Consider the following 27,718-nt stretch of genomic DNA (forward strand, 5'->3'; position numbering starts at 1 on the left):
TGCTACTTAGCAATAGTAAACTTAATCTAGAGGGGAATCAGTTTGATTTTTGTCTTTAGATACAGTCCAGGTCCAGGAAAAAGAGTAACAGGTGAGTTACTCTCAGGTGAGTGAATGAAAAGGGAAGTATTGGATACCCTTTCCCAGATCTGTATTACCAAGAAACTTGAAAATGGAGACAGTTTAACTACGCCTAGGGGATAAAGAAGTAAGTATGTAGTTACATTAATGGCAAAAAAAAGAACATCCTTTCTTCCATCTGAATATTACTACTAAATCATGTAATTGCACGTGCATAAAATGCAGTTTTCCATTATCCCATAAAACCAGAAGTAAGTAGCACTGAAATTACATTCTTTCCAACCATTCTATACTTGAAAAAAGTGGTCAGAACCTAGTTTTCCTTTATCCCAGAAAATATACCTGAAAGTAGAGATGAGTATTAGAAATTCAGCCCAAAAGGTCTACGGCATAATATTAATTCTAATGATAGATACCTTTGCTTCTTCAAGCTCCTTATCAGCAGTATTCAACAACAGTTCTTTTTCTTTTTCCAGCTGCTCAAACAGTTTGTCGTTACAGCAAGTTCCTTACATAGATGGTCATTTTTATAGGTCAAACTATCCAGTTTTCAGCCACCTCCTTCTTATCATGCAGTTGCATGACGTATTACCTTACATCCTGGTTTTTCTTCTTTGGATCTTCAATCTACTGGGACCAGAAGGAATAAAGTATTTTACTTCATCTTCAGGGATTTGTAGGCACTATTTCATAATAAAAAACAACRTACACGTAACTTTTTTTCTACCCACTGCAAAAAATCACTATACAGTATTAACAAATCAAAAATATGTACACTGCTAGCATCATTTTGAATAGATTAACTTCAAAGGGATCCAGACACTGAAGAATCAGATCCTTAATGTTCATGCTAAAAAATTAAGTAACATAATTTTTTAGGCTTTGATTAGCAGCTTTCCTGGGTGTCCTCTCTACACACAATACATGCTCCTTTTTGGACTCAGGTATGAGGTAATTTAAAATATTGCAGACTGATAGTTGTTTTCTCAAGCTRGGCTGCCAGAACAGTTATTCTGTGATAGTACTGGGACAGGAAATATCTCTCAAAGCCTTACTCACTATATTTCTTTTAGATGTTAGGAGTGCCATTCATCATCCTCTATGTCATGGGTCCATATTCTTCAAATATGCAGAAAGGCCAGCGGAAGTGTAGTATGCAAATTAATATTAATTCACCAATTAATCAGTGTAAGATTAATAATTTCCTTGAAACAAATTTGTCTTTGAAAATATTATATGGTCTTTTCTAAGAAACCAAAAAGTTGCTGACTATTTTGTCAACTATTAACTTATCTTGAACATCTCAGTTTATAGGAGTATCACTGCTTGATACAACTTTTCAGTTTTCGGAGTCCTCAGATTTCTAAGATCCCAGCTTAATCAAGATTTGGATATAGTGTTCTGTAAAACTCTATTATTTGAACATTATTGTTGCATATTGCAACATATGACAATTTAGTGTCTTTGAATATTGCTTTCCATGAGATTCATTCATTCCAATAATCACACTGTTTCTTCAGGTATTACTAGCAGTGAACAAAAATAAATTTTGAATTATTCATGAAGACTTGAAAGATGCTTCACGAAAAAGTCTTTCTGGGTGGGCTCTATTATGTGACATAGTATTAAATTTTGCCACTTCTGTTCAATAGGTACACGAACAAATTAAGTCAGTGAAAGAAATTAAGAATCAATTCTTATTGCAATTTTTTTCCATCAAACTTGTTCCCGCTAATGCTATGAAGTTATTAACCAAATGCAGTTATAAACTTGAAAATATGAAGTGGCTAAATGGATAATCTAAGTAGTTTTAATATAACAGAGAAATTATTCACAAAGAGCAGTAGTGATAATCTGTATTCCTGTGTTTTGGGTTTTTAACTCCCCTCCTTATTAAGTTACTAAACTGGGGAGAATGCAGCTTTGCTGTTACTGGAGGAAGTTTACAGCAGTGCCTGCACTACATGATGTGGGAAGAGGAGTGCTATGAAGGGCAGGGAAGCTAAATCCCTCTCTTTATCTGCATCTGAATATTTAAAACACAAACAATATTTAAAATGACAAAATCAAAGTCTGAGTCAGGTCTGCATCCTCAAACCTAAAATAACTGACTATAACAAAAAAAAATTGCTCTATATAAGCAACCTGTATCATTTTTCCCCTTCACTTTCAGATAAGCAAAAAAAGTTCCGGCATATACTCAGAGTCACCATATTTAGATTATTGAAAAAATGATGGTTCTTCATAGAACTGTTCAGCAACTCTCTTAGCAATTTCCTCTCCTACATACCAACAGGAATTTTAAWTTGAGCACCCTGACTAATTACAATTGTGCTCATTGTGCTGTATGATCAAAGCAGTATCTAAGCAGACAAAATGACAAATCACTTAAGTCTTTATAGATTCAAAACCCAACACCATACTATCCAAAAAGATTCAGAACTAATAAAATCATGAAGTACAAACAACCTTTGCTCCTGCCATGTCTTTGCACTCTGTTCTAGCTCATGATAGCCTGCTCTAGCAATATAAACTTGGAAAGAGAATGCTACCATTTCCAGTATTCCTTTTTATTTTTCTATTTTACTCAGTAGCAGCAGAAGACTCAAAAGTACGTAATTTATTTCTAAAAATAGAGGAAATATGCATCAGTAAGACACATGGACATAACTTGCAAAATTATTTCCAGGTACCACTATCCTCTTAAATAGAAGATACAGCCAGAAACCTTTTTGCATGTGCAAATTCCATTCAAACTCCAGGTAGGAGTTAAACAGTGGTAGCCGAATTAGGATAGGGATATGAAGCTAGTTATCATCAACTCCCAGTACTGCAACCTATGCTTCCTCACAACTCCACAACCACTTTGAAACAGAAAAGGAAGAGAAAATTTAGTGCTCTGTGGCTACTTTCTAAGAATAATTATGATAAAATTAGGTCATTGGAGTGAATCCTACAGTATGAATGAAAGAGCCAAAGTGAGACAGGACAAATGCTAAGTACATGAGTGCTACACTATTAAACACACAAGTGCAAATGCCTTGACTGCTTTTTACTACAAAGAGCTATTTTAGCCAGTCTGCCACGGACATCAGAGTATAAAAAGGAGCCAACAGATCTAACAAGAGAATATGAACACTCAATTATCCACCAACAGAAGTTTTTTTTATCATCACCAGCATGATCACAACAGCTTTTCTCCACACTCAGATTCAAAAGTTTCAAGGAAATCTATAGCAGCTGGTTTGTTGAGTCATATCACTACCACATCCAATCTCATCTGAAGCAAATCTCAGTCACTAAATCTGCCTATCAGCCTCAAGGAGTTTTTAATCACCAACATATGTGATAACATTCTTTAGGAGTAAGATTCAGTTGGCTTAACTTTGCGATTCACATGATCCATTTCAGACATACATCCTAAAATGAATCATGCCATAGAAATACCTATTTCTTTCCTCTGACAATAAAGATAGATTAGACATCTCTAGGATATACATCATCACTRCTGATGCATCAAATTAGATGAGGTGAACCCCATCCTAATAACCTACTATCCTTGAAAGAGGAGCTGACAACTTTCTGCAGTTATACACATCTCTCTAACCTACCCAGAAAGGGAACAGAACAGATCAAAGAGAAATTGCAAGCTTTTAATACCTTCAGCATCTCACTGAGCATTAAGGACTCAGATTCACAGACAACATTCCCTCAAAATACTATTTTTATTCATAGCAACAGAACTTTGAAAGACATGATAATATCTATACTTTCTAAAACTATTTTTATGCTTGCCATAAAGTGAATTTAACTAAACACTTAACACATTTAGCCACCATCCTCTGAATTGTGGTACCCCAACAAGATGAAACTTAATATTAAGACTTCATTAAGTTTCACATAACACTAAATGACCCTTACAACAGGCTTTTTAACATGACCGGAAGAATTAAGTTAGTAACTTTTCTGGACCGATATAGTACCCACAGTTGTTTTGGGGCTCTAAGTATTTCTGGAATTAATCATTTATGATACTCCTTTCCTCCTCCTTCCATTCTGACACAGTGAGTACAGCAATAGCATCTCAACTGTAGCTTCCTCAATATAAATAAGCAATTCATAAAGAGGTATTTTTGATTTTGGAATTGGCATCCCCTGCACCATGTAGAGCGCAGACTTTTACAGTATTCAAAAGCACAGTATTTTCAGAATTCAGACTAAAATTTTAAAGCAGAAAAGTAAAACAGAAGCTTCAAATTCCATTTATGGATTGTGTTTTCTTTATTCTTAATCCAGCATTCTAATTTAGAAGATTTTTCACTTTCAGAAACTAGCTCTCCTAAACCCAAATTATCTTCTTTTATTGTTACCTTTGAAAGTATAAAAACAGTGTAATTACTTTCAGTGTTTTGGCAATTTTGTACTTAAAAAAAAACCCCACAGCTGAACCATTCATTTATTTAATTCAAATCACTTACAACAGAGACTGAACATACACATCAATATAGAATCAAAGCAGTAAGCAAGGCTGTGACATCTGGGTATCATTTGATCCAACCTCCCTGCTCAAGCAAGGGTGAGCTACAGCAGGTTGCCCAAGTCCACATTAAATTGAGTTTTGAATATTATCAGGGATGGGGACCCCATAACCTCTCTGGGAAACCTGTTTCAGTGTTCAACCACCCTCACAGTGAAGAAGTGGTTTTTTCTGTTCAAGTGGAATTTCATGTGTTTCAGTTTGTGCCCACTGCCTTTCATCCTGTCACTGGGCACCACTAAGAAGGGTGTCCTTTACACCCTCCCATCACATACATATTTATAGGCATTGATGAGATCCCCCTGAGCCTTCTCTTCCCTAAGCCAAACAGTCCCACTCTCAGCCTCTCTTTGTATGACAGACACTCTAGTCCCTTAATTATCTTTATGGGCCTTTGATGAACTTGTTCCAGTATGTCCATGTCCTTCTTGTACTGGGGAGCCGAGACCCAGACAACAGTACTCCAGATGTAGTTTCACCAGTGCGGAATAGATGCAAACGACCACGTCCCTCAACCTACAGCCTACACTTTTCCCAACACAGCCCAAGATGCTGTTGGCTGCCTTTGCCACAAGGGTACATTGCTGTCTCACGTTCAACTTTTCCACTGGGACTCCCCAATCCTTCTCTGCAAAGCCATTTTCCAGCTGGTTGCCCCTAGCATGCACTGGTGCATGGGGTTATTCCTCTCCAGATGCAAAACTTGGCCTTTCCCTTTGTTGAACAACATGAGACACCTGCCAGGGTCTCCACACCCACCCGGCATGTCAACCCTTCTCCCAGTTTTGTATAATCTGATAACTTAGCTGAGTGCACACTTCATCCTGTCATCCATGTAATTAATGAAAATGTTAAATGGTACTGGCTCCAGTATTGACCCCCGTAGCACACAATTAGCGACTGGCCTCGCTGGATCACAACCCTCAGAGCCAATCCCAGCAGTTCAACTAGTTTTCAGTCCACCTCACTAGCCATCTACCAAGCTCGTACCTCATCAGTGTCTATGAGGATGTTATAGGAGACTGTGTTAAAACCCCTACTGAAGTCAAGGTAAACAACATCCACTGCTCTCCCCTCATCCATCAACCCAGACAATTTTAGAAGACTATCGGGTTGGTCAAACATGATTTCCCCTTCATAAATCCCTGCTGATTTCTCCCAATCATCTTTTGTCCTTAATATGTTTCAAAATGGTTTCCAGGAAGATTTGCTCTATCACCTTTCCAAGGATCAGAGTGGGACTGACCAGTTTTAGTTCCCTGGATCCTCTTTCCTGCAGGCAAGAGTGATATGTGCTTTCTTCTGGTTCTTAGGAACCTCACCAATTGCTGTGATTTGTCAAAGATAATCAAGAGCAGCCTTGCAATGACATTGGCCAGCTCCCTCAGCACTTGCAGGTGCATCCTATCACATCTCTTGCACTTGTGAACATTCAGGTTGTTTAAATGTTCCCTAACCTGATCCTCCTCCTCTAAGGGCAAGTCCTCCTTGCTCCAGGATTTCCCAGTGGTCTCAAGGACAAAGGATTCTTGAATGCAGATCTTACCAGTAAATACTAAGGCAAAGAAGGCATTGAGTACCTCAGGCTTTTTTGTCCTTTGTCACGAGGTCTTCTACCTCATTCAACAGTGGGCTCACGTTTTCCCTTGTCTTCCTTTTGCTGCTGATATACCCATAGAAGCCTTCCCTGTTATCCTTCATGGCCCTCATCAGACTCAACTCCAAATGGACTTTGGCTTTCCTAACCGCATCCTTGCATGCTCAGTGTGCCTGTATTCCTCCTGGGCTCTCTGATCCTGCTTCCAACTCCTGTATCTCTGCGTTTTTTTGGGATCTCCTCATTCGTCCATGCAGCCCTGTTGCTACTTTTGCTTGATTTCTTCTTCATTGGGATGGATGATTCTTGAGTTTGGAGAAAGAGATCTCTGAAAATCAACCAGCTCTCCTGGACTTCTCTTGTCTCCAGGATAGTCTGTCATTGAATTCTTCCAAGCAGATCCCTAAACAAGCCAAAGTCTTCTTTCCTGAAGTCTAGGGTTGTGATTCTTTTGGCCTTGCTCCCTCCTCTCATGATGCTGAACTTCATCTTATGGTCACTGTAGACAAAGCTGCCCCCAACCTCCATCTCCAACTGGTTCTTCCTTGTTTGTAAATATCAGGTCCAACAAAGCACCTCCCTTCACCAACTCCTGGATCAGGAGGAACGTGTCAGGAAGTTGTCATCAATGCTCTCCAGAAACCTCCTGAATCGCTTGTGCCCTGCTGTGTAGTCCCTCCAGCAGACAGCAGGGTGGTTAAAGTCCCCTATGGCCTGTGAACATGAGGCTTCCTCCAGTGTCTGAAGAGTCTCATCTACTTCTTCCTGATCAGGTGGTCTGTGGCAGACACCCACAACATCGCCCATCTGTCTGCTAATCCTCACCAGTAAACTCTCAACTGGCTCATCAGCCATCCCTAGGCAGAGCTCCATGCAATCCAGCTGCTGTTTCCAATAAAGGACAACTCCTTCTCCTTGCTGTCCCAGCCCATCCTTCCTAACAAGCCTGTTTCCAACCATTGCAGCCCTTCAGTTATGTGAGCTATCCCACTACATCTCTGTGAGCCCAGTGAGATCATAGTGTTGTAACTGCATGTTGACCTCTAACTTCTCCTGTTTGCTCCTCAGAGTACTAGTATACACTTCAAAGTGAACCTGGTTGATCTTGTAAAAACAACAGTTTTCACAATGCCCTTAAAGAATGCTGCTTCTATATTGCAAAACATACTATTTCATTTAAAAACAAACTATGTGTGTATGTATATACTTAAAAATAATATATGTAGCAATATGGTAAGTGTGTGATTTTTACTCAAGACCAGTGAATTCTGATTTTTCATTGAAAAGTATGCATTTTACCAGTAYGACACTGAGTACGCACAGGCAGTATACATTAAATACCTACAACTGAATATCAAACAGACACTAAAAAAAAAAGAAGTGTGATTATCTGAAAACCAACCTAACTGCATCTCTAAGAAAACAAACAACCCCCCCCCCAACCCTCCTCCTAGAGCCCTTGCCTGTTACTTGGCAGTTCAAACTATCACCACAGCAGTTAAGATCCCTTGGCTCTGAGGCGGGTTCCACTTCGCTGCCATATAAACTACACTCTGAGCCTTTCGTCCCGACTTTGTAGCCCCTCGGGGTGCCCGACCGCGGCTGCGACACCCGCGGCTCTCACCGCCCCGCCCCGCCGGCCCCGAGCACTCACCCGCCGCGCGGGCCCGTCCCCGTGGCCACGGGCGAGGCGGGGGGCGGGGGAGAGGAGGGAAGGGCGTGGCTCCCCAACGGTCGCGTCCCCCGGCGCGGGCTGCCGCGCGCTCGCCCAACGGCTCCTGCTCGCCCGCCCGCCCCCRGCGGCCGCGCGTGCCGGCGTTCTGTCACCCTGCTCCCCCCCCCGCCGCTGCCCTGCGCGCGGGTGCGCGCGCTGCTCCGTTAACGGACCCCCCCCCGGGGCAGCAGCCGGTGCCGCCTGCTCCGCCCCGAGGGAAGCCTTACGGGCTCATTCCCAAAGTAACGGGGAGAGCACCGCTTCGACCGAGTGGGGAGGAGGAGGGAAGGGGCGTGTAGAAAAGGGGCAAGACACAGTGGAAGGGTGCGGAAGAGGGGAAAGCAGCGTGAAGCAATCTGTGGGTCTTCTGGTTTGCCCCACTACCTTGTATGCATTGGGTGAGAAGGGAGGAGAAGCATCCGTGTGTCTCTGAAGACCATCCTCCTCTCCTCCCTGTGAAGAACCTGGGCCCCTTTGCACAAGCAGACATTTCCTTGTCTCCCCACGGTCTCAGCAGTGAGGAAGTTCTCTGCAGAGAGCGCAGCTATGGAGAGAAGTGCATAGTTTTCCTCACCACAGCACAGTGAAAAAGCCTAGACTAACATGGTGAGTTTTGAAACCCTGAGTTAGTTCTCTATACTTGGCATTCGCCACTTGCAGGAAGAGCTATCCATAACATTAAATTCTCACTAACCTCCCCACTAAGGCTGTTCAGTTTCCCTGAGCTAGGTTTGCTGCAGGAGAGAAGCCAAATGGTTGTGATGGACATCTAATTTCCGACAAAGTAAACACAGTGGCATATCTAAATAGCTTTGTGTAGCAAGCATGTAACCTGTGTATTTTTATTCTCTTTAGTCTTGYTTTCAAAGATGGTCATACTAGTTGTCCTTACAGTTCCATGTGACTGAAATGCTAGAGGCAAAACTAAATGAGAGATAAGAAATTTAAAAAATCATACAAAACTCGGGGGGCAAAAAGTGTAAGAACACATGCAGTGTAAAATCCTGTATGAAATTATCAGAGTAAAACCTTGTTGCCATTAAGCCCAATATAAATATTTATGAATATTTATTAATAAGGACTTCATATAAATATTAATGATTTTTCTTTCTATGTTTTATCTTGACAGGGTTTTTGAGTAAGTCTTATCTATCAAAAGTAAACTTTAAGAAATCAGGTTTCTGATTAATGACATATTTCCTAAATAAACCTTAATAAATTCAAGAAAACGTGTTCAGATTTATTTTCAGTTTTACAGATGAATTATTGTTGAGTGACTACTTGCTACTGTATCTTTTCATAWAGCTATTTTGTTGAGAGGGGGAGCTAAGCCAAACCTTTATTCTACAGACCTYCACAGACAAGAAAAGAACTCACTCAAAAAAACAGTCCCATTCTTCATAGTTATTTGTAAACAGAGGTGGAGACTTGGGCGAATACCACAGATTTGCATGCTCGGAYGTATACAAATACCTACTATTTCTCACTGCTGGTTTGAGAGGAATTCTTTCATTTTAAATCATCCTTAACTAGTTTTAATCAAACTTGCCTGGRCACATTTGCACAGCTGCAGCATAGGCCTCACTCCTGCTGAATCCAAAAGTCTCAAAGARAGACACTGTAAGGCAGCATGAACACAGCTGACAAATTAGAAGATTTCAAAGAGAAAACCAAGCAGCCGTGCCTTGTCAGTTCAGCCCTGTTGAGAGAAGACTGGCATCCTAAAACTGTCCAGGTGATCACCTGAGGAAGATAGTGATTGTCAAACACAGATAGGTCAACTGAATACCTCTACTGTAATCAGGTCTATCTTTTTAAGCAGTTACATGAAAGTAAAATCACTTTTYGATATATAGCACACTTGTGCAATAAAACCATAGTAGGGTATGTGCTTAATATTTTTCCTTAGCAATTTCCAAGCAGACATCTTACAGATTAAAACTTAGCAGTGGACTTACAATCACTCGGATTTGGGAAGAACAGAAGAGCGTTAGATAAGAAAGACTTTAATCTTGTGAAAACAGCCTTCCTTTAAATAAATCTTATCTCCAAAATCTATCTAATTCACGTATATGTTTTAAGATTTATATACAGGTTGTGTGGTGTAGAATAAACTATTGTCATCTTTAACTTTATACCTATTTCATGATGTCAAATGTTAGCAATGAACATATGATAAAATCTCAGACTGAGCTCATTCCTGTTTTTCAGGATACTTGGTGCTAATACTAGTTTACAAACATTGAAAAGTTGAGACATTACAGGACTAATTATGTTTTTCTTTATTCCATTAACAAAATCTTATGAAAGAAATCATTTCCTATGTTTTCTTATACCCCAAGATTGAAGTTCTACTTTACAGGACCTCTAGCATATCTCTTCTTGAAATAGTGCAGACAGGAATGAGTTGGCTCTGATGCCTTTAAAGAAAGTGAAGTGACAAGGGTAAGGAAGCTGCTTGAATTCTGTAACTCCTATTACTGGCTCCTGTCTGGCATGGATATAAACATCAGAGTCCTTGAAAGAGACTACCTTAGTGTCAAAGTTGAGCTGCAAGGCTAGAACTTCCTTATTAGGCATTAGCACAGGTTTTACATTCTGGAAACAGCGCCTGGTAAATGACTTTTTGGCAAGCTGCCATCACAATGTATTCACAGAAAGAGCTCATACATTTTTGGAGAATAAGGGTTAGTAATACCTTTGAAATAYGACCTCCAACCAAAGAAAGGGAAGAAATTGGAAGATTTTGAACTYCCAGAAAAAGAGCAACAGAAACAGTTGTTTTTTCATCTCCCCATCCTGCGTTCCTTACAGATCTTACTTTCTGACCTTGGTACAGTGGAAATTGTCAGCAGAAGACTCTGCATTATCTAATATTAATCTCTGAAAGAAGGATTGCATTTCAGGTTTTCATAACCTTTCCCGAACTCTCCCACATTAAAAATGATTTTAGGAGTGAAATTGTAGATGTTTAGTTTTGTTTGGTATTTTTGTGGTATTTTTCTTAGATATATGGTGAATTCTCTTGTAAACATTAACGCTGGCTAATGCTATTAGCAAAACAGTTGTGTTGCTTTTTATGCACCAAACTAATAAGTCTAATAATATAATCTAATAGRCTATTTCAAGACCTATTATTTGGTAATCTATAATGCCATTTTAACATTGATAAAGGTTTCCTATTATGTAGTTCTCTGGCAACATGTTATTACCACATACATTAAATTCCTACAGCATCCTACGTTAACTTCTCATCGTTTATTTTAAGGTATTCGGTTAATATTCTGAACTAAAATATTCTTCTTAAAGATTAAAAACTCAAGCATGGAGATTTATTCTTTCATTATACACGTTCTGTTTCTGTTCATAAAAATATACTTTCTGTTTATTGCTAACCAGTTTGCTGGGTTTGTCTTCAACAATAGCCACTTTTCAGGAACAGTATTTGTTAATGTATGTGTATTTTGTCCTGCAGCATATGAGAAACAGATCCAGAACGTTTTTAACTGTCCATCTAGTATTCTGCACACTTTACATTTTTAGCAATTTCTGATTCTAATTAAGTGMAAGAATTCCCTGGCTTAAGCCCACAGTTCTCAAATTGAGAAACAAGGAATATGACAGCTGACAGTACGCTTTTTAGTGACACCTTGTGGCAAAATGGAAAACAACATATTGCAAATTTCCAAGAGTTAAGTGCCAAAATGTAAACAAATGCACTAGCATTTTATTTTTTACTTACATCAGAAGTACAGTAAGATGCATTTCACTTCCTCTGATAGTGTGAAAAGATCCAGTGTGAAAAGATTTTTGCATTCTGCCACCTGCATCAAATATTGATTTCCCAATTATTTGGAACACTAAAATGAAGGTATTATGAACAACGTCCAAGTGCATTTTATCCTATGCATTATTACCCCAGTGTAAAGTTAAGTTGTCACCAGCCTAATTTAGTGACAAGTTATGCCCATTGTGAAGTGCTTAAAAYAGTTACCAACTTTTTTTCTTCTTTAATGTAATACCCTATGCCGAGTGCTGGGGCCCACATGCAATCAACCACTTTTCAGTGCCTGTTTCTCCCACTAACCACCACGCGCACACCAAGACATCACGATCCTGCCGGTAGGCTGACATGCAGCTGTTCACCTCTTGGCCTGTTTGCTGCCCTGGCGCCTTCCTTTTAACTGCTGTTTTCTGGCACTGAAGACCCATCCTGATATTGAACWGGACATCTCTATTCACAGATTCAAGCTCCTGATAGCAACTCTAGCATTAATGATTCTCTTGCTACAGAGAAAGTTCACATCATGATGCTTATTACTTCCATGTTTTGGTTGGAGCTGTGTGTCCTAATTTTACTCTAATTGGGGAAGAGTAACTTGGGGACTTACCCATCTCTGACAYTTAAGAGACGTATCCAGAAGAGGTATCAATGCACGGAAGCCCACTGTGGATCTGATAGATTTTATCCATAAGATACCCACACTCTTTGGACTTTAGCATGAACTAGTCCAAATCCCATCTAATCTGAGTCCATAAATAGTACCCTGGACCTCATGTGGCTAGAGCGTATTTCTTACAGTTTAACTGTGTGACTTTGTTAAAAGCGCCGGTAAAACTATTAGACCAACATCCCTGTAAGTCTGCCTCACCACAATGGGTCAGAAGGGAACACGTGCCAAAAACAAGGATGTACATATGCAACACGTTCAGGTGCGGTTCATTCACCCGTGTGCCATCCGGCGAATCTGAACTTCCACAAAAAAAGGAGCAACAGAAACAGTCTTGTTTCCCTCTCCCCATCCTGCGTTCCTCGCAGGTCTTACTTTCCGCCCTCGCTACGGCGGAAACCGCCTCTAGCCCCGAGGGGAGGCGGGGGAGAGGCGGCGCTTCCTCCCCACCCCGCTCCGCGCCCCGCCGCAACCGCGTCACGCGCTGTTCCTGCCGTCCGGCCCCGCGCGCGCGGCCGCGGCAACCCGGAAGCCGTTCGGGAGCGCGCCCGGCGCGGAGGAGCCGCCGCCGGCTCCAGGGGACCCGCTCGCGCCCGCGTGTCGCCCCCGCCCCCTCCCCCGCGTGAGTAGCGGTTCGCGCCCCACGCGCGCGCCGCGCCGCGCCCAGTCGCGGAGGCACCGACCGCCGGGAGGCCTGTGCCGGCCCCGGGACGGCGGCCGGCGGCCTCGGGGCATGCCGCAGGCTGGTGCTCCCTTCTACTGCTTTAATCAGGTCGATAAAAAAGCGTTACTAAAGCTGTACTAATGAAAACAACGCAATACCCATACATTAAAATCTATTAACAAATACATATTGCGTGAGGGGAAAATACAATTTCATTCCCTGCCTTCTCTTGGCCTTGTAGGCACCAAGGATGGGCTGCAAGGGAAAGCTGCTCCGACAAGCACGGCTTTGACGTTGAGCACGCGTCTGGGTTGGAACAGCAGCATCGGCTTCAAAAGGAGAAGCTCGCCTTGTACCTCCCTTTAGTTCAGGAGCGTTGCTGCTTCGGGAGGAGCATGCCTCCGTCCTGACTGCCGCTAGTGATTCATTTCTGGCACAAAAGCAGACCATGCACTTGCTACATTCAGCTTTACCAGACCCAGCGTTCCTCACATCTGCTGTGCTATGATTAAAAACATGGTAGCGCAATCATCGCTGAAGAACTGCTTTCAGTTGTCTTGCGTTCTCAGGACTCCAAAGGCTGGCTTCAAAGGCACGAGCAACAGAGGGCTCATTCTCCAGTCTGTTTCTAATGATGTTTACCAAAATCTAGCTGTGGAAGACTGGATCCATGACCACATGAACTTGGAGAATCAGCAGGTCCTTTTCATTTGGAGAAACTCTCCTGCTGTGGTAATAGGGAGACATCAGAACCCCTGGCAGGAATGCAACCTTCAGCTCATGAGGCAAAATAGTATAAAACTAGCCAGGAGAAGAAGCGGAGGAGGGACAGTTTACCATGATTTAGGGAATATCAATCTGACTTTCTTTACAACCAGAAAAAAATATGAACGAATGGAAAATCTGAAACTAGTTGTGAAGGCACTGAAAGCCCTGCGCCCCCAGTTAGATGTACATGTCACAGATAGATATGACATCTTGCTAGATAGACATTACAAAATCTCAGGTACTGCTGCAAAGCTGGGAAGGACAACTGCTTATCACCACTGTACCTTACTCTGTAATGCAGATAAATTTGTTTTATCTTCTGTGCTAAAGAGTCCTTATAAAGGGCTAAAAAGCAATGCCACTCCTAGTGTGCCTTCCTCAGTGAAAAATCTCTTTGAAGAGGATCCTACTTTAACTTGTGAGATGCTTTTAGGGGCTATTGCTGAAGAATACGCTATGCGACATCAAATAGATCATCACATCACCTTAATAAACCCAGCTGATGAGACTGTGCTTCCTGGAATTAATAATAAAACTAAAGAACTACAAACCTGGGAATGGGTGTATGGAAAGACACCAAAGTTTAGTATTAGCACGTATTTTAATGTAGTCTATAAAGATTCTGTTCTTGCAGTTAAAGTAGATATGGATGTAAAGCATGGAAGAATCGAAGTCTGTAACATTGATGTACCAGAGCAGTGGCTGCCACCAGCATTGTGCAATGAACTAGTGAAGAACCTCACTGGCAGTAAGTTTWGCCCAAATGAAATCACTACACTAGCAAGCACGTTACTAAGAACATGTCCACAAGAAGATGAGTTGCATAACAAGTGGAATCTCTTATGTGAGAACATGAGAATGTTAATGTGACTTTTACTTTGAAAATACAAGTCAAATCTCTGCTGCTTTTTCAGTTAATTTATTGAAAATGAAATTAAAACATTAATTTGTGGAATCTGAACTTCTTTTCTCCCATTTATCACTAATGTTGTTTAATCTAGTGCTTTTGTTTACTGTTACTTACTAGTCAGGGTAAAAAACTAGATCTCAGGCTGCCTGCATGCAAGGTTCCCAAACTGTAGAGCGTAAATTGTTGTTACAGGCTGCAGCCTTGTATCACTCCATCCCAACAGACAAATCATCACTGCTTAAGCCAGGCAAAGGGGTAGGAGACCCCCAGTTGGCTCTACAGCAAAGAAGGTAACAAATGACTCATGGAGACAAGACAGAGCAGAGGGAAAACTGCCACTGTGGTACTGCGCTGGATTCTTAGCCTATATTCCCACCTCCCTGCAGATAAATAGCTCAAAGGCTACTCAAAGTGTCTCAGCTCCTGGCATGAGGCTTTATTCACTGTGTGGAGAGGGTGGTTCCCTCAGTTTCTGGTTTAAAGATCTTTTTTGCACTGCTCCTGTCACCCTCCCCCCCCTCCAGTGCCCTATTGTACAAGTAATGCTCACAGCTGTGCAGTGAATCAGTCAGTGCCCAAGTTTCTCTTGGGTGAGGGCTTTGTCCATGCATGTGCAGAAGAAGGGAAAGATAAGGAGTTTCAGCATGGGGGTTACATGATGAGGGCAGGAGAGGCCAACTGGAATGCAGGCTGTAGGCACCTCCTTTGTACCTGCAATGCCTAGCTCAAAGCTGCAGTAGCAGCCGCGATAGGTATTGCTATCAGAACAARTTCAGCTTAAATGTTAGCAAATACACAGAGACCTAGGAGAAACAGGTTCCTGGTGTTACTCCTAGGAGATAATTTGCTACTGGAAGGCAACAGTAAACTGAAAGTGACAGTTTTTTGTTAAATAAAAAGTTTAATATAAAGTGATTTATGAAAGAAGTGTTCAAGATTGATTTCACAGTCATCTTTAAAAGATGGCTGGCTGACCAGCTCCCAGCAGCAGGAAATTGTATGGTAGAAGCAATTTACCTTTAGCTAAGCAGCTCAGTCAGTGGGGCAATGAATGACATTCAGTTGACTCCAGTTGGGAAGGTGGTTTAAGCTGAGCTCCACACATGGTGGTGCCATGAGACACAGCCCTGGCTGCAGATTCCAGGTGACAACCTGACCACATGAGTGCAAGTGGCAGCACAAAAGAACATAGCCTGAAATTGGTAAACTAACCATGAAACTGTGCCCTTAGATTGCTCTGATAAAATGCAGACCATGGTAATTGATTTTATTTTCATCGATGTCTATTCCTCTTTATACACAGTGTTCCTATTGATAATGAAAGGAACATTCAAGGATGAAGGGCTTAGAAATAAAAATCGCAGTGCAGTGCCAGCTATGCAGATACTGCATCTCCGCCAGACCTGCAAGGAAATGAGTAGCCTTAGCTACATAAATGAATCACAGTATACTATTTCCACTTAAGTACAAAAATTTTAAATTGATCTAAAATATTTAAGGTGACTTTTTATTTAGCACCTGTATGCTTGAGAATGAAAACATTTAAAGCTTCACATTTGGGAGGCCTACTGTATCTGTATTCACAATGAACCTTCTCTCATAAATGGCTGATCTATGATGCATTACCCAGCTTCCAGATGCTGCCCTATGTAGCACAGGAAAGTATTTAAACAGATGACCAAAACTACAAATAATAAAAAATAGCCTTTATTCACATTAAAAAATAAGTATACATTATACACAACTGAATGAAACTCATGACAGTGACTGGAAAACTAGTATCACAGCACCAAGCTGCAGAATTTCTCTGGGATGGTTAGAGGGACAGATTGCTAGTAAACAGCTTCCATGGTACATACAGTATTTTTTTTATTCCCTCTCCTCCTCATCTTGGTAAGGATAATGAACATACAGCAACAATAGAGAAAACTCCAAGCATGGCACTAACATAGAAAATAGCCAGACAGAGGTGGTTCTGCACAGACTATTTCTGGTAGAAAAGGTTAATAAAATATTGCCTGATACAAATTCTACAAATGATCAAGAGACTAGAAATGCAAATGAAAACAATTATGGCCTTCAAACRGAGGTCTGACAATATTATAGAGGAGGAAAAAAAGACATAACACTGTAAGGCTGAGACATTATTATGCAAAAGGATAAGGATGGTAGACCACTGGCAAACTGTGCCCCAGMGAACAAGGCAAAGGCCAGCTCTGCTGCTTCTTGATAGCTGAGGAATAGATTAGTTGTGTTAGAGGTAGCACTAAAAGAATAGCAGCATTCGCCTACAGGAGCTGAAGGAAGAATGAAACGAGTTCAAAAGGAACAGATAAAGGAATTCATCAGCCATCAGGAAAGGGAAGCACAGAGATATCAAAAGTTCTGGTGATGAACAGGCAAAAGAGGGAGCACCAGGGTTGCCTCTCCATTGTACTYGTACAGGACCATATCACAGGGGCTGTCTACTAGAATAGATTACAAGATGGAGAAAGCATAAGGCACCTGTCAGACCTGGAGCTGAAAAGACCTGGAAGATGTTACTGTCTGTTTTCCATGTCAAAATATGCCACTTTGCTGGATTCTTCCTAACAACGATGAAGAAACCTCATATCARGTGAGAAAGGTAGCAGCTTGGATGACACCTTCTTGTTTCTAGAGGATGAAGTGAACATAAGAAAAGTTTTTTGTCTTTCAATTAGCATATTGTTCAGGATCTTCATTGACAAGGAAGTTTCAGAGTATCTGACTTTTGGATTCAAAAAATTTAAAAAACCTCTTATTTTTAATTAAAATTTTGTTTTTAAGGGAACTATCTTAGTAGCAGGCAAATAGCTTATTGCAATTGAGATTGGCATGATTAGCAGGACAAACTTTACACTTGAAACTCAGGAAAAAAGACTGGGAGAGGATGATACAATCTCTCCATGTCTGAAGTGAAGGATGGAAATAAGGTAGATGACACTGCAGCATGGAACAAACATACAGGAACAAGAGGGAAAAACAGTACAGTCAGTGTATTGTTTGTACTCTTTTCAGCTGAAAGTCTGTCATGTGGAGATGCACAAAAAGACTCTAAAGTGGTTGTATACTGAACACTACAATATCTGTATGCAAAATTCTGACAATAGAATGTCAGAGTTGGGATTCCCGGTAGTGTGTGAAATCCAATATTACAGGATCAACCAAAGCACAGGAGAACTATAGTCATGACTAGAATACAGGAATTAAAGAAAAAGGCTGCTTAAGAGAGAGGAGGTGAAGTTAYAGCTCAGCCTCATATGTTTATGAGGTGGGCAATTAAAGAAAAGAAGAAATAAGCCCCTAAATTTGCATAATTGAAACAAAATTAATAGTAAAAATAGAAATCATAATTAAAAAAAGGCCTTTGAGAGACTGTATTAAAGGTCTGTTACAAAACTGCTTCCCTGTAAGCTCAAATTTAGACATGGATTATATTTGTTAYGATTATGGAAGAACTATGTACACTGGGAATTGTACAACTGTAATTCCTCAGACTGGAAAAGGCTCAAATATTCTTAAAAATACCAGTGCTAGACTAAGTAGGTATTATGGAGTTGCTTCTGATGGTGGAGAGCTGGATTCAAGTAGTACCTTACAGTCTTACATCTTTGTACTGTTAAAAACACTCATTAAAAGTAGTGATCATGTTTTCTTTGTATGTTTTGTATGAAAGACGTCCACTGTGGTTTCATGACAAGGCCGCAAATCAAAGTCACAGTATCCAATGCTGAAACGACCCTATAGAGATTATCAGAATTAATACAAATAACACAGAATGAGGTATTTTACAGAATAAGTGATCTAAAGAGGTCAAAGTATTCTTACCTGTGGTTTCTTAAAATAATCAAGTCCCCTTCCAATCTTGATCATCCATCCACTGTCGAATCTATTTAAAAAAATGCACATTAGCTCACCTTTGCAAATCTGAAAATCACAAATATGTTTAATAAAAAAATAGTTATACCTACAAGGCAAACAAGTTCCCTGTTTTAATCACAGTTACTTCCTCCTGTAACTGTTATCTGTATGAAACATGCAACACATTATTCTAAAATAGACACCCAATATTRTGTTCACAGTTAGAACACATAGCATGATGACTAGCTGACTTTACTCAGTRAGGGTCATTGCCTTCCGCTTTTTAAACTACAACTGTGATTACAAATTGTCTCCAGTACAAAATATTGTCAACAATATTTTGTTTGATTTTAATCAAACAATATATTGTTTGATTTTAAATAATTGTCATTCACTGATTTATCACCCACCTTATTTCTCGATCATGAATTGAAGATGAAAAAGAGATGTTCAGTGTTACTCCATGGTTCCTCAATGATTGTTTTATTTCTTCCAAGCCACTTATCTGTTGAGCCTTTCCATTGCCCTGTTAAAGTAAAAATAATTAATTTTTTTCACCAAAACTACTATTTTCACCATACATACTACATGCGGTCACCTCTTTCTTAACTCACCAATGAAACAGTTTTAATAATTTAAACCCCAAAAGACTCACTTGGACAAGGGCAGATTGATGTTTCTGTGGATAGGATAAACAGCAGATTACAAGCAGACTTAGTAAGGGATGTGGAGGAAGAGCTTACTCCCAGTTCCCCTGAAGTAGATACATGTTACTAYTTGAGTCAAAAGAAATGCAGTGACATTAGAAAGGTTTTAGCTCATCAAAGCCTCTAAAATGACAACCATATACAGGTGCTGGGAGAATAAATATGTCTCTATAGATGTGATGGTTTTGATGATATTTTTCACAACACTTTCACAAAAATATTTTTCCATTTAGCATCCTTCTTAAAAAGGATCTGTTAGAGTTAGCAAAACCACCTAGATTTATTAAATGATTTATGTTCRGTTATCTATTTTTTCTCTTAATTTTGTTTCCTTCTGAAGAGATCAGCGCCTCAGTCTAGCAAATAGTAGTATGTAAGAATTTAAAATTATACAAAAATGTCTATATATATATATGTGTGTGTGTGTGTGTGTGCTTGTACACATACATATATGTGCACAGTATCTCCTGGGCCTGGAGAAATAGAAAACAAAATGAGACACTTACTTCATCATAGGAAGTGAGGAGGTGAATTGTTTTCACTTTGCAGGGCCCTTTAACTAGCATCTCACAGAACCGTAGGAAGTTATACAACTGTAAAAGTTACATTTTACGCAGTAAATATTGGAATTTTGTTAGCAATAACAAAATTTATCTGTAAGTTACACCATGTATCTACTTACCTGATGAACATGCCTAATGTAAGGGTCCTCCACCCAAACTTCAGTAACAATCTCATTAAGGTACTCTTGGAAAAGTTTTTCATAGCTGAAACCTGTTGCATTTTCATCTATCTTAATTTGCTTATGGTATTTGCCATCTAAAAAAAAAAGAAGTCTCTTTTTCAGTAAACATCACCATGTAACTCCTATGTCAACCATCTTGCTCATAAAGCATTTATGTACACACAGGTATATACATCCAAACAGGTAAATCACAGCTGYATACCTTGCTTCTCTTTTTCAACATATTTTTTAATATCTTCAGCTCGGGTCATGTACTCCGATATTTTCTGCCGGTAATGATGCTTTTTCACCTCATCTTTCGTAGCTGTGAGACACAAACATTTAGGCAAACTCTCCCGGGGAGAAACGCAGAGAACTGAGCTCTTCCCAGCGTTCACCCTCCAGGCGAAACCCGCACGTTCTGCCTTCCCCCAGCCCCGCGTGGTACCTTTCACCACCTGCAGCAGCAGGTCGATGCCCTCCTGGTAGCACACCAGCGACTCCTGGAAGCGGGAGGCCAGGTCCAGCTCCACCGCCCGCCTCACTGTTTCCGCCCCGGCGCGCTCCAGCGCGGCGGCAGCATCGCCCCCGGCCCGCGACATGGGCGCCGCGGCGCCAACGGCAGCGCCAACGGCAGCGCCAACGGCAGCGCCAACGGCAGCGCCAACGGCAGCGCCGGCGCCGCGCGGGGGCGCTGCGCGCCGGCCGCCCGCCTGCGCATGCGCGCCGCCTCACCCGCCGCTGGGGAAATAGAAACCGAAGCGCCGCGCGGTGCCTCGCCTTTCTCCTTCCCCCGGCGCGGAACTGAAGCGCTGCGCTGCTTGCGTCCCGCCGGGAGCCCGCGCGCGAGGATGGCGGTGGCGTCGGGGCGAGGCGGCCTGCGCCAGGTAGGTGCTGGGGAGGCGATGGCTCGAGCTGGGGGTTGCGGCTCGGGCGTTAGGTGGCTCGGGGCTGTGTGTCTCGCCGTACGCGCTCCGCCTGCGGCTGCGGGAGGCCGCCACGAAGCGGCACCGGCGGAGGGGAGGGGCCCCGGTGCCCCTCCCTAACCGTCTCCCTGCAGGTGTCGTGGGGGGGGGGGTTGTTACAGGTCGTGTGAGGGGTCAAACWTCAGGGGCGTCGCCCGGGGCGGCGGGGCCTCTCCTGAGGAGACAGCGAGGCGTGAGAGTGCGGCCGTTAGGAAGGCCGAGGAGCTGCGGGCGCCTGGGGTCCACAACCCTCCCCCTCCCTTTCCCCCACCCCCACTTCAACCACCACAAAGTACAATAAACACAGAATTTATACTCCCCCGGTCTCGATTTGAGTGTTTGTCTAATCTCTTTGTGAATGCTAAGAACTCTAGAGTACATTCTGGACTTTTTTTTTTTTTTTTTTTTGGTAGCTACTGAGGAAAAGTGTGGACAGGCTACCTTGCCCAGTATGGTTTCGTCCTCTGTTTACCAGATCAAGAATTCCAGACTCGGTATGTGCTACAGTAGTTGAGAAACTGAAAATCAGTATTTGACTTCTTAATTCCGTGCTTTCTCTGGTGTGACAGCTTTCTACAAACATCCATAATTACCTTCCTAAAGCCAAGAAGACTGAATACTTTGCTTACCTGTACAATTTAACTTACTTATCTGCAAAAATTGCTTAGTTTTAATTGCCTGTTTTTCTAAAACTATTCTTAAAGCACATGCAAAAAAATTATCATTCACAGGTTAAACAGAGGTGCTTGTACTAGGTGTATGTGGATTAAATGCTGCAGTGATATAGAGCATCATTTACATATCTTGTGCGGTTGTTTCGCCTAACCTAAGAGTTAAGATATTCATCTGCAAACTGTTAAAAATACATATGTGACCCTAATATTATAAAGGCTAAATTTGAGGTCACTTTTCAGTGCTTTGGTCTTCTGAAAAGAAAGTAATTAAAACATAAGATCTTTACGAAAGACTTTTTTGAGAGTTATTTTGTTAGATATAATAACAATTCAGATATTTAAAGAACAAACCTGTGGTTTTGTGAACTTCTTAATCTAGATATTTCAGCCACGACCTGGAGATCATGAAAAGTACGGAGGTGACCCTGAGCAGCCGCACAAAATCCACATTGTTACTAGAATAAAAAGCGTAGTTGGCCGCCCATACTGGGAAAAGAAGATAATACATGATCTTGGACTAGATAAAGTATGGTTTGTTTTTTTTCGTTCATACTACTTACGTACATCAATAAAGTAGAAACATAGGGCAAAACTTTATATATATATATGTGTGTGTGTGTGTGTAAAATCTTTTTAACTTCAGTTTTGGAAGCACAAAACTTGGTTTGTTTTAGTGCTGCTCTAAGTATAACTAAGAAACTGATCATTGGTTTAGGAGTGGAAAGGAACATTAATGGCAAATTACCATTTAGTAGGAATTCAGAATATCACTGTGTGATGCTTCTGCATGAAGAGAACTTTACTTTGAGAATTCTGCTGAAATAATAAGGAAGAGATTTGCAAGTATTTTAAGTTCAGTTTTCTCTGAGGGACATGTTATTCATATATTGCAAGTAGGCAAGTAGGCCTTGTTTATTAATGAAAGGGCTTACAAATCCAAAAGGTATGATGAATTTTAGGACAAACTGTAAGAGTTTGTGCAAACCATTATTCACTTAGTGCAAAGATTCTTATCAGTATATTATGAAGAAAAATAGTGCACTTATTCAATCTAAGTAAGCAGTCTCATCCCTAAACTACTATATTTACTACTTATTATTTACTACTATACAGATGCTTTTGACAACTATTTTTAATGTTTGGAAGAAATCTGAGTATATTCATAACATAGTGGACATAGAGCTGAATTTGCCTTTTATTGGAATTGGGAGTTTGATCAAGTTTTGATTTCATATTGTTAGGTRTGTTCTTGATACATTACTGCTACWTCTGTAAATCTTACATTTACATACATGGTTTATTCTTTTACTGCTAGTGTGACAAGTTCAGTGAACAGACATTTGATTTTTGGAAATACCTTTTGAAAACCTAGTCTATCTTTTTTTTATAGGCACATCAGCCAAGACTGCACAAAAACATCCCTTCTGTGAATTCCAAACTAAAAGTTGTTAAACATTTGATAAGGTTTGTTGACTGACTGTTTAACTCAGAACATTTAATATAACTGTTTTGTCATAGAACTTTACTAAACAAAYTTTTTTTTGCCTATAGAATACAGCCACTGAAGCTACCTCATGGGTTGCCAACTGAAGAAGAAATGTCAGACACCTTTCTCACGAGCAAGGGAGAGCTTGTAATTAAACAGCGTCTGAAACCTGTGGAACAGAAAGAAATTAAGTCATGAGGTTTACTGGCTGGACTTATATTTTATAAAATAAATAATTTAACTCCTAAATTAGAACTCCTGAATTGTATATATGAACTGTTACCTTAATTCTTAGCCTGACTGTTAAAAATGGCAATGGTGACCCTGATGCTCAAAAAGATTGTAGAAAAATTACTTGCATACAAATATAAAATTTAGTGTTGCTAATGTTTTCCTGGAAAATTAAATGAATGATAGGCTTTTTTTTCCTGGTTAGTGCATTCCTCAGTTAACAGTAAAGGTTTAGAATGAAGGTGCATGATTTCACCTTTTCTGCTCTAAGAAAAGATTGAAGAGCACTCTGTTTACCAATTCCAAAAGAATTGACTGGCCATCCAACTGAGAGGATCATCGATGGAGGCAGTCATGGAGTCAACAGTCATCTTGTCTCCTTCATAGCCTAAGAGGCTCTATCTGAACTCCGTTTGGCAGCAACAGAAGMTGAGATTCAAATCTTGGTAGGTTATATAAATTTGTCTTTTGGGAAATGTGTTCTCTTACTGTATACATATTTCTTGGTTCTACAGGTAATGATAGCCTAAGATCTTTAGTCTATGTGAAAGTTAATGCTCTTTCTGTGCTTACATTGTGGACTTCAGAAATATGGAGACCCTGAAGCATTGTGTGTTTGTTTTAAGTTAGTAATTATGGGCCCTGAACTTAGAAAGTACTGCTTTCCACTGAAGGATCTTGAATAGTARTGTGCAGTGATTTTGAGAATATCTCTATTTACARTTTAACAATTGTGGTCAAAATCAGAAAGCTGCTGCTGTTATCAAATGATAAAGTAGTTTTCATTCCAGTGAGTGTAAAGTCTGTAGTTTACCAAGCTGTGAGCCTCTCCCACACTAGACAAATTGTAGAGGAGTTGATCTTAATGACTGTATGTTGTGAGAAGATCAGAGGGATACAGGCTGGAAATGCAAGTTTATCCTGTCTGCTTGCTTGCAGGGAAGAGTAAACACTAGTAGGAGTTCACAGAAATAGAYATATCAGCAGAGGGACATAAAATGTTAGAGGTACTCTGTGCAGGAGAAGAGTACTGATATTGAAGAGTTTAGTGGGTCCTACAGACAGGCCAAAGGCAGAAGTGCAAAGTTAAGCTGAAAAATCTCAATTTCTCAATGAGCTGCAGGCTGTATTTGGAAGGACATAGAAAATACTGACTCCAGCTGAAAGGATACAGAATTGCAAGGTAAAAATGAGGCAGATGAATGTTGTTTTCCACTACTACCCAGATACTTGCATAGCATCTTGCACTGCAGTGTGTTACAACTCTGCGCTGTCTGTTGTGTGGCATTTGTGGTGTCATGCTCTCAATGGGAGTTGCTTAGTAAATCTGAAGGTTCAGCTCTTCTGAAGGAACTGTGGAGTGCATCCAAGGTACTGGGYGTGTTTAAAGGAGATGGCACAAGTACTAGGACCAAGGAAATTATGTAAGTGGGTGCTGAGGGACAGCAAATGCAAAATTGTACCAGGAGTGGCTGCATGCGATGCCCAAGCCAGGATTTTTTAGGGTTTGTTTCACTGTCACTGCAGCCTGGTGAATCTCCAACAGAGGGAGCGCTGCCAGTTTGGTCATASGCAGTACATGTACAAATAAAGGATCTTAAACCCTRTGGATGCCACAAGCTACCAAAGTACTGCAGTGTGAACTGAAAAGCRTAATTAATGAACAAAAAATTAGGAGGATGCTTGCTTGGTACTATGCAAAATTTAAAATATGTGATTAAACTATCTGGTTAGAGTTAATTGTTGCCTCCTAAGTACAGAGAATGGAAAGTGCTTTAGATGGTGTCTGTATTTCTGGGTAAAATTTAGCTACAAGAGACATCTACTACTGTCYATCATTGACAAGGTGGCAGTTTTCATGAAAAATGAAAACTATATAGCTAAATCAGCCCAAGGGATCAGGCTGTCTCCCAAAATGCTTTAAAATATGATATGTTAAAAGAATGTTTATTATGCATGAACTTGCATCAGATTTTATAAACTTCATGTGATTTTTGAAAACATGATGGATTTGTAGATATTCCTACCCCAAATCTTGAATCTACATGAATATATACCTTCAGTAAAAGTATTCATTACAACARCTTGATTTTGAACAGGTTGTTTGCAACCATAAAGGCTAAAATGAAGYATATTAATTGAATTATTTTTAAAGAGTAATTTAGTATTTTCTCTCCTGTCATGGGAAACAGCTACTTTAGGGTCACATTTCCAGAGTTAATAGTGATTAAAGTAAATGATGATATAATACAAGGCACTCTTTGAAGAATAAACTCGTACAATATTTATTGCAAATAATCAGCTACTTCAGCATTACCAAAATACAGACCTAATAAGTGAATATGTTAAAAAATTTTGTACCACTACTAAACACATGTATTTATAGATAGAATCTAAGAGAGGACTTGTCAAGCAATGTTATGACTCTTTCTTGCAGYATTAATCTCCTGCTTGAGAAACTGAAAACACAAATGATATCTCTGCTTGAATTTTCTAACAAAGTGAGATGAAAAATAAATGGCAAACAATAAGTTAGAGTTTGGATTATTAGTGATACTATCTTTTAAAGTGATTTTTTTAGTCTCGGCTGAGAAAACCATTGAAAGCTTGTGCTTGTTTTTGGCTTCATTCCCTCCCCGCATCTCAATGTTTTTTGGGGGGAGAATCCAGAGTATTTTTTTGAAAGCAAAGTATCCAAGCAGTGACTCAAATYGAATCAATACTCGAGTATCTTTCTTGGTATCCATTTCTCTCATAAAATTGGGCTCTTGTGACCACATCATTGGCATAATCATTCTTTGTTGTGCCAATATCCATTCTGTTATAGCTGTGGATGTTCTTAACTCCTGCATTATAGGCTGAAATCCCACCTGAAATGAAAATGAAAGAAACACATAAATAAAGATGATAATTCTTCAGTAAATAAAAGACCAAACACAGTTCACAGCTTAAGTGTGTTCCTTTATTTTGTAGCTCCTCTCTTTCTTCCTTGCTATTTTTGGCCATGATATTAGCATTTCCAGCTCTTTTCCTCCCTGAGGTGTTCCTTTTGTGTTTTAACATTGCAATGAAATCGTAATTTCGTTCTTTATACCAGACTTGGCAATCCTCATCCCCTTGCTTGTGTTAGGCTAACGTAGCACCTTTGGTAGGTAGTGCGACTGTTTCCTTTTGTGTATATTCCTTCCTATCTGACTGCGCTAGGAACCTCACACGTATCTGTACTGCAGTTGGGCTGAAGGACCCTACTCTAACAAAGGTGCCAACCGTAATCAGCGTTCACGGAAATAATGATGYGTGTTAGATCATGAGGGAAATCCTCTCGGGAGAGAGGAACAGGCTCGATGAGAGGCATTGCATATCCCTCTGGCCCTCCAACCTTGCACTTTCTCTTTGATTTTCTTGAATATTTCTTAGAGCATCTCCAAGGCAACTCGTAACTTGACGTACCCAGGTAGGATTTTTGGTTTTCRGCTGCGGGCAGCAGACTCAGTGCGCTTCCTACGTGGGGCCAGGAACCAGCTCGCCATGCGTCTGCCCGAGCACCACAAGGTTTCTACTCTGCAGCACGAATACTGCTACTTTCTTAAAAATTAAAGCCCTTTGAACTGGAGTTAAAAAAATGTTTGCTATGAGTTCGGAGCTAGGAAGAGCCTGACCAAAAAACAACCGGCCCCCGTCGCTGCTGGAAGCAAAGCAGTGCTGACCAGGAGGGAGCTTGTGATATAATAAAGCCTGTGAAGGCCAAGACCCGGGAACAGGAGTGTGCTRGAGAGCTGCAGCTGCTAAGGATTTGGATTTGCAGAGAGTATTGAAAGTCAACACCTCGGATGAACGTGCAAACCCAAATGATTACGGCGTGTGGAGCACACCTGTCAAGCAGTCGGTAAGGACAGCGCTGGACACACTCCCTGTCACTGCTAGTCCGTGCTGACATGCATCCCCCCCATGGTGAATTTTGTGAGGGTGAAATACCATTTCTCTCTGTTTGAGCAGCCCTTTCCCTTAAGCTGAGGAATTCATCCTGTGTTGTGTCATTGAATGATTCAATTTACGATTTTCTCTGATGCGGCTGGTACCTCACRTGAAGAGCCAGCTGCAAAAAGTCACAGCAGCCCCAGTATAGAGCTTGATGTTCAAGATCGCAAAAARGTTTTAAAGGCAACTGAAACCCAGTTGTCCGCTCTGAGAGGAAGTAACGTGGAACAGAAATGGCTCATATAGAACCGAAATAAATAAGCACCAAAAGTTCAAACTATCTCTGAAGATGATTCATAAACCAGTAATCTCACACAGAATCATAAAATTGGTGAGGTTGGAAGGCACC

The 27,718-nt window shown here is 40.7% G+C and overlaps 3 protein-coding genes across 4 annotated transcripts; 2 read left to right on the top strand and 1 right to left on the bottom strand.

The window, feature by feature from the left end:
- The first annotated feature begins 12,913 nt into the window (after positions 1-12,913).
- On the top strand, positions 12,914-14,767 carry LIPT1 (lipoyltransferase 1). The gene has a single exon (XM_085321510.1). It carries the CDS (start codon positions 13,549-13,551, stop codon positions 14,680-14,682), a length of 1,134 nt encoding a protein of 377 aa, XP_085177636.1. The 5' UTR covers positions 12,914-13,548; the 3' UTR covers positions 14,683-14,767.
- Positions 14,768-16,407: 1,640 nt separating this feature from the next.
- On the bottom strand, positions 16,408-20,669 carry MITD1 (microtubule interacting and trafficking domain containing 1). Of its 2 annotated transcripts, XM_085321444.1 has the most exons (7): positions 20,484-20,669; positions 20,259-20,360; positions 19,994-20,130; positions 19,818-19,904; positions 19,015-19,130; positions 18,572-18,632; positions 16,408-18,484 (listed from the first exon to the last, which is right to left on the bottom strand). In XM_085321444.1, the coding sequence occupies exons 1-7, from the start codon at positions 20,635-20,637 to the stop codon at positions 18,389-18,391; spliced, it is 753 nt and encodes a 250-aa protein (XP_085177570.1). In that variant the 5' UTR covers positions 20,638-20,669; the 3' UTR covers positions 16,408-18,388. The 2 variants fall into 2 exon arrangements, with proteins under 2 accessions (XP_085177570.1, XP_085177571.1); XM_085321445.1 differs by lacking the exon at positions 19,818-19,904.
- Positions 20,670-20,765: 96 nt separating this feature from the next.
- On the top strand, positions 20,766-26,330 carry MRPL30 (mitochondrial ribosomal protein L30). Its single transcript, XM_085321446.1, has 5 exons — positions 20,766-20,922; positions 21,414-21,494; positions 22,054-22,200; positions 23,065-23,138; positions 23,226-26,330. Exons 1-5 carry the CDS (start codon positions 20,887-20,889, stop codon positions 23,356-23,358), a joined length of 471 nt encoding a protein of 156 aa, XP_085177572.1. The 5' UTR covers positions 20,766-20,886; the 3' UTR covers positions 23,359-26,330.
- The last annotated feature ends 1,388 nt before the right edge of the window (positions 26,331-27,718 follow it).

Source organism: Rhea americana, unplaced genomic scaffold (genome assembly GCF_003343005.1).
Source record: "Rhea americana isolate MKP2758 unplaced genomic scaffold, rheAme1 scaffold_7, whole genome shotgun sequence".
Classification (NCBI taxonomy): domain Eukaryota; kingdom Metazoa; phylum Chordata; class Aves; order Rheiformes; family Rheidae; genus Rhea; species Rhea americana.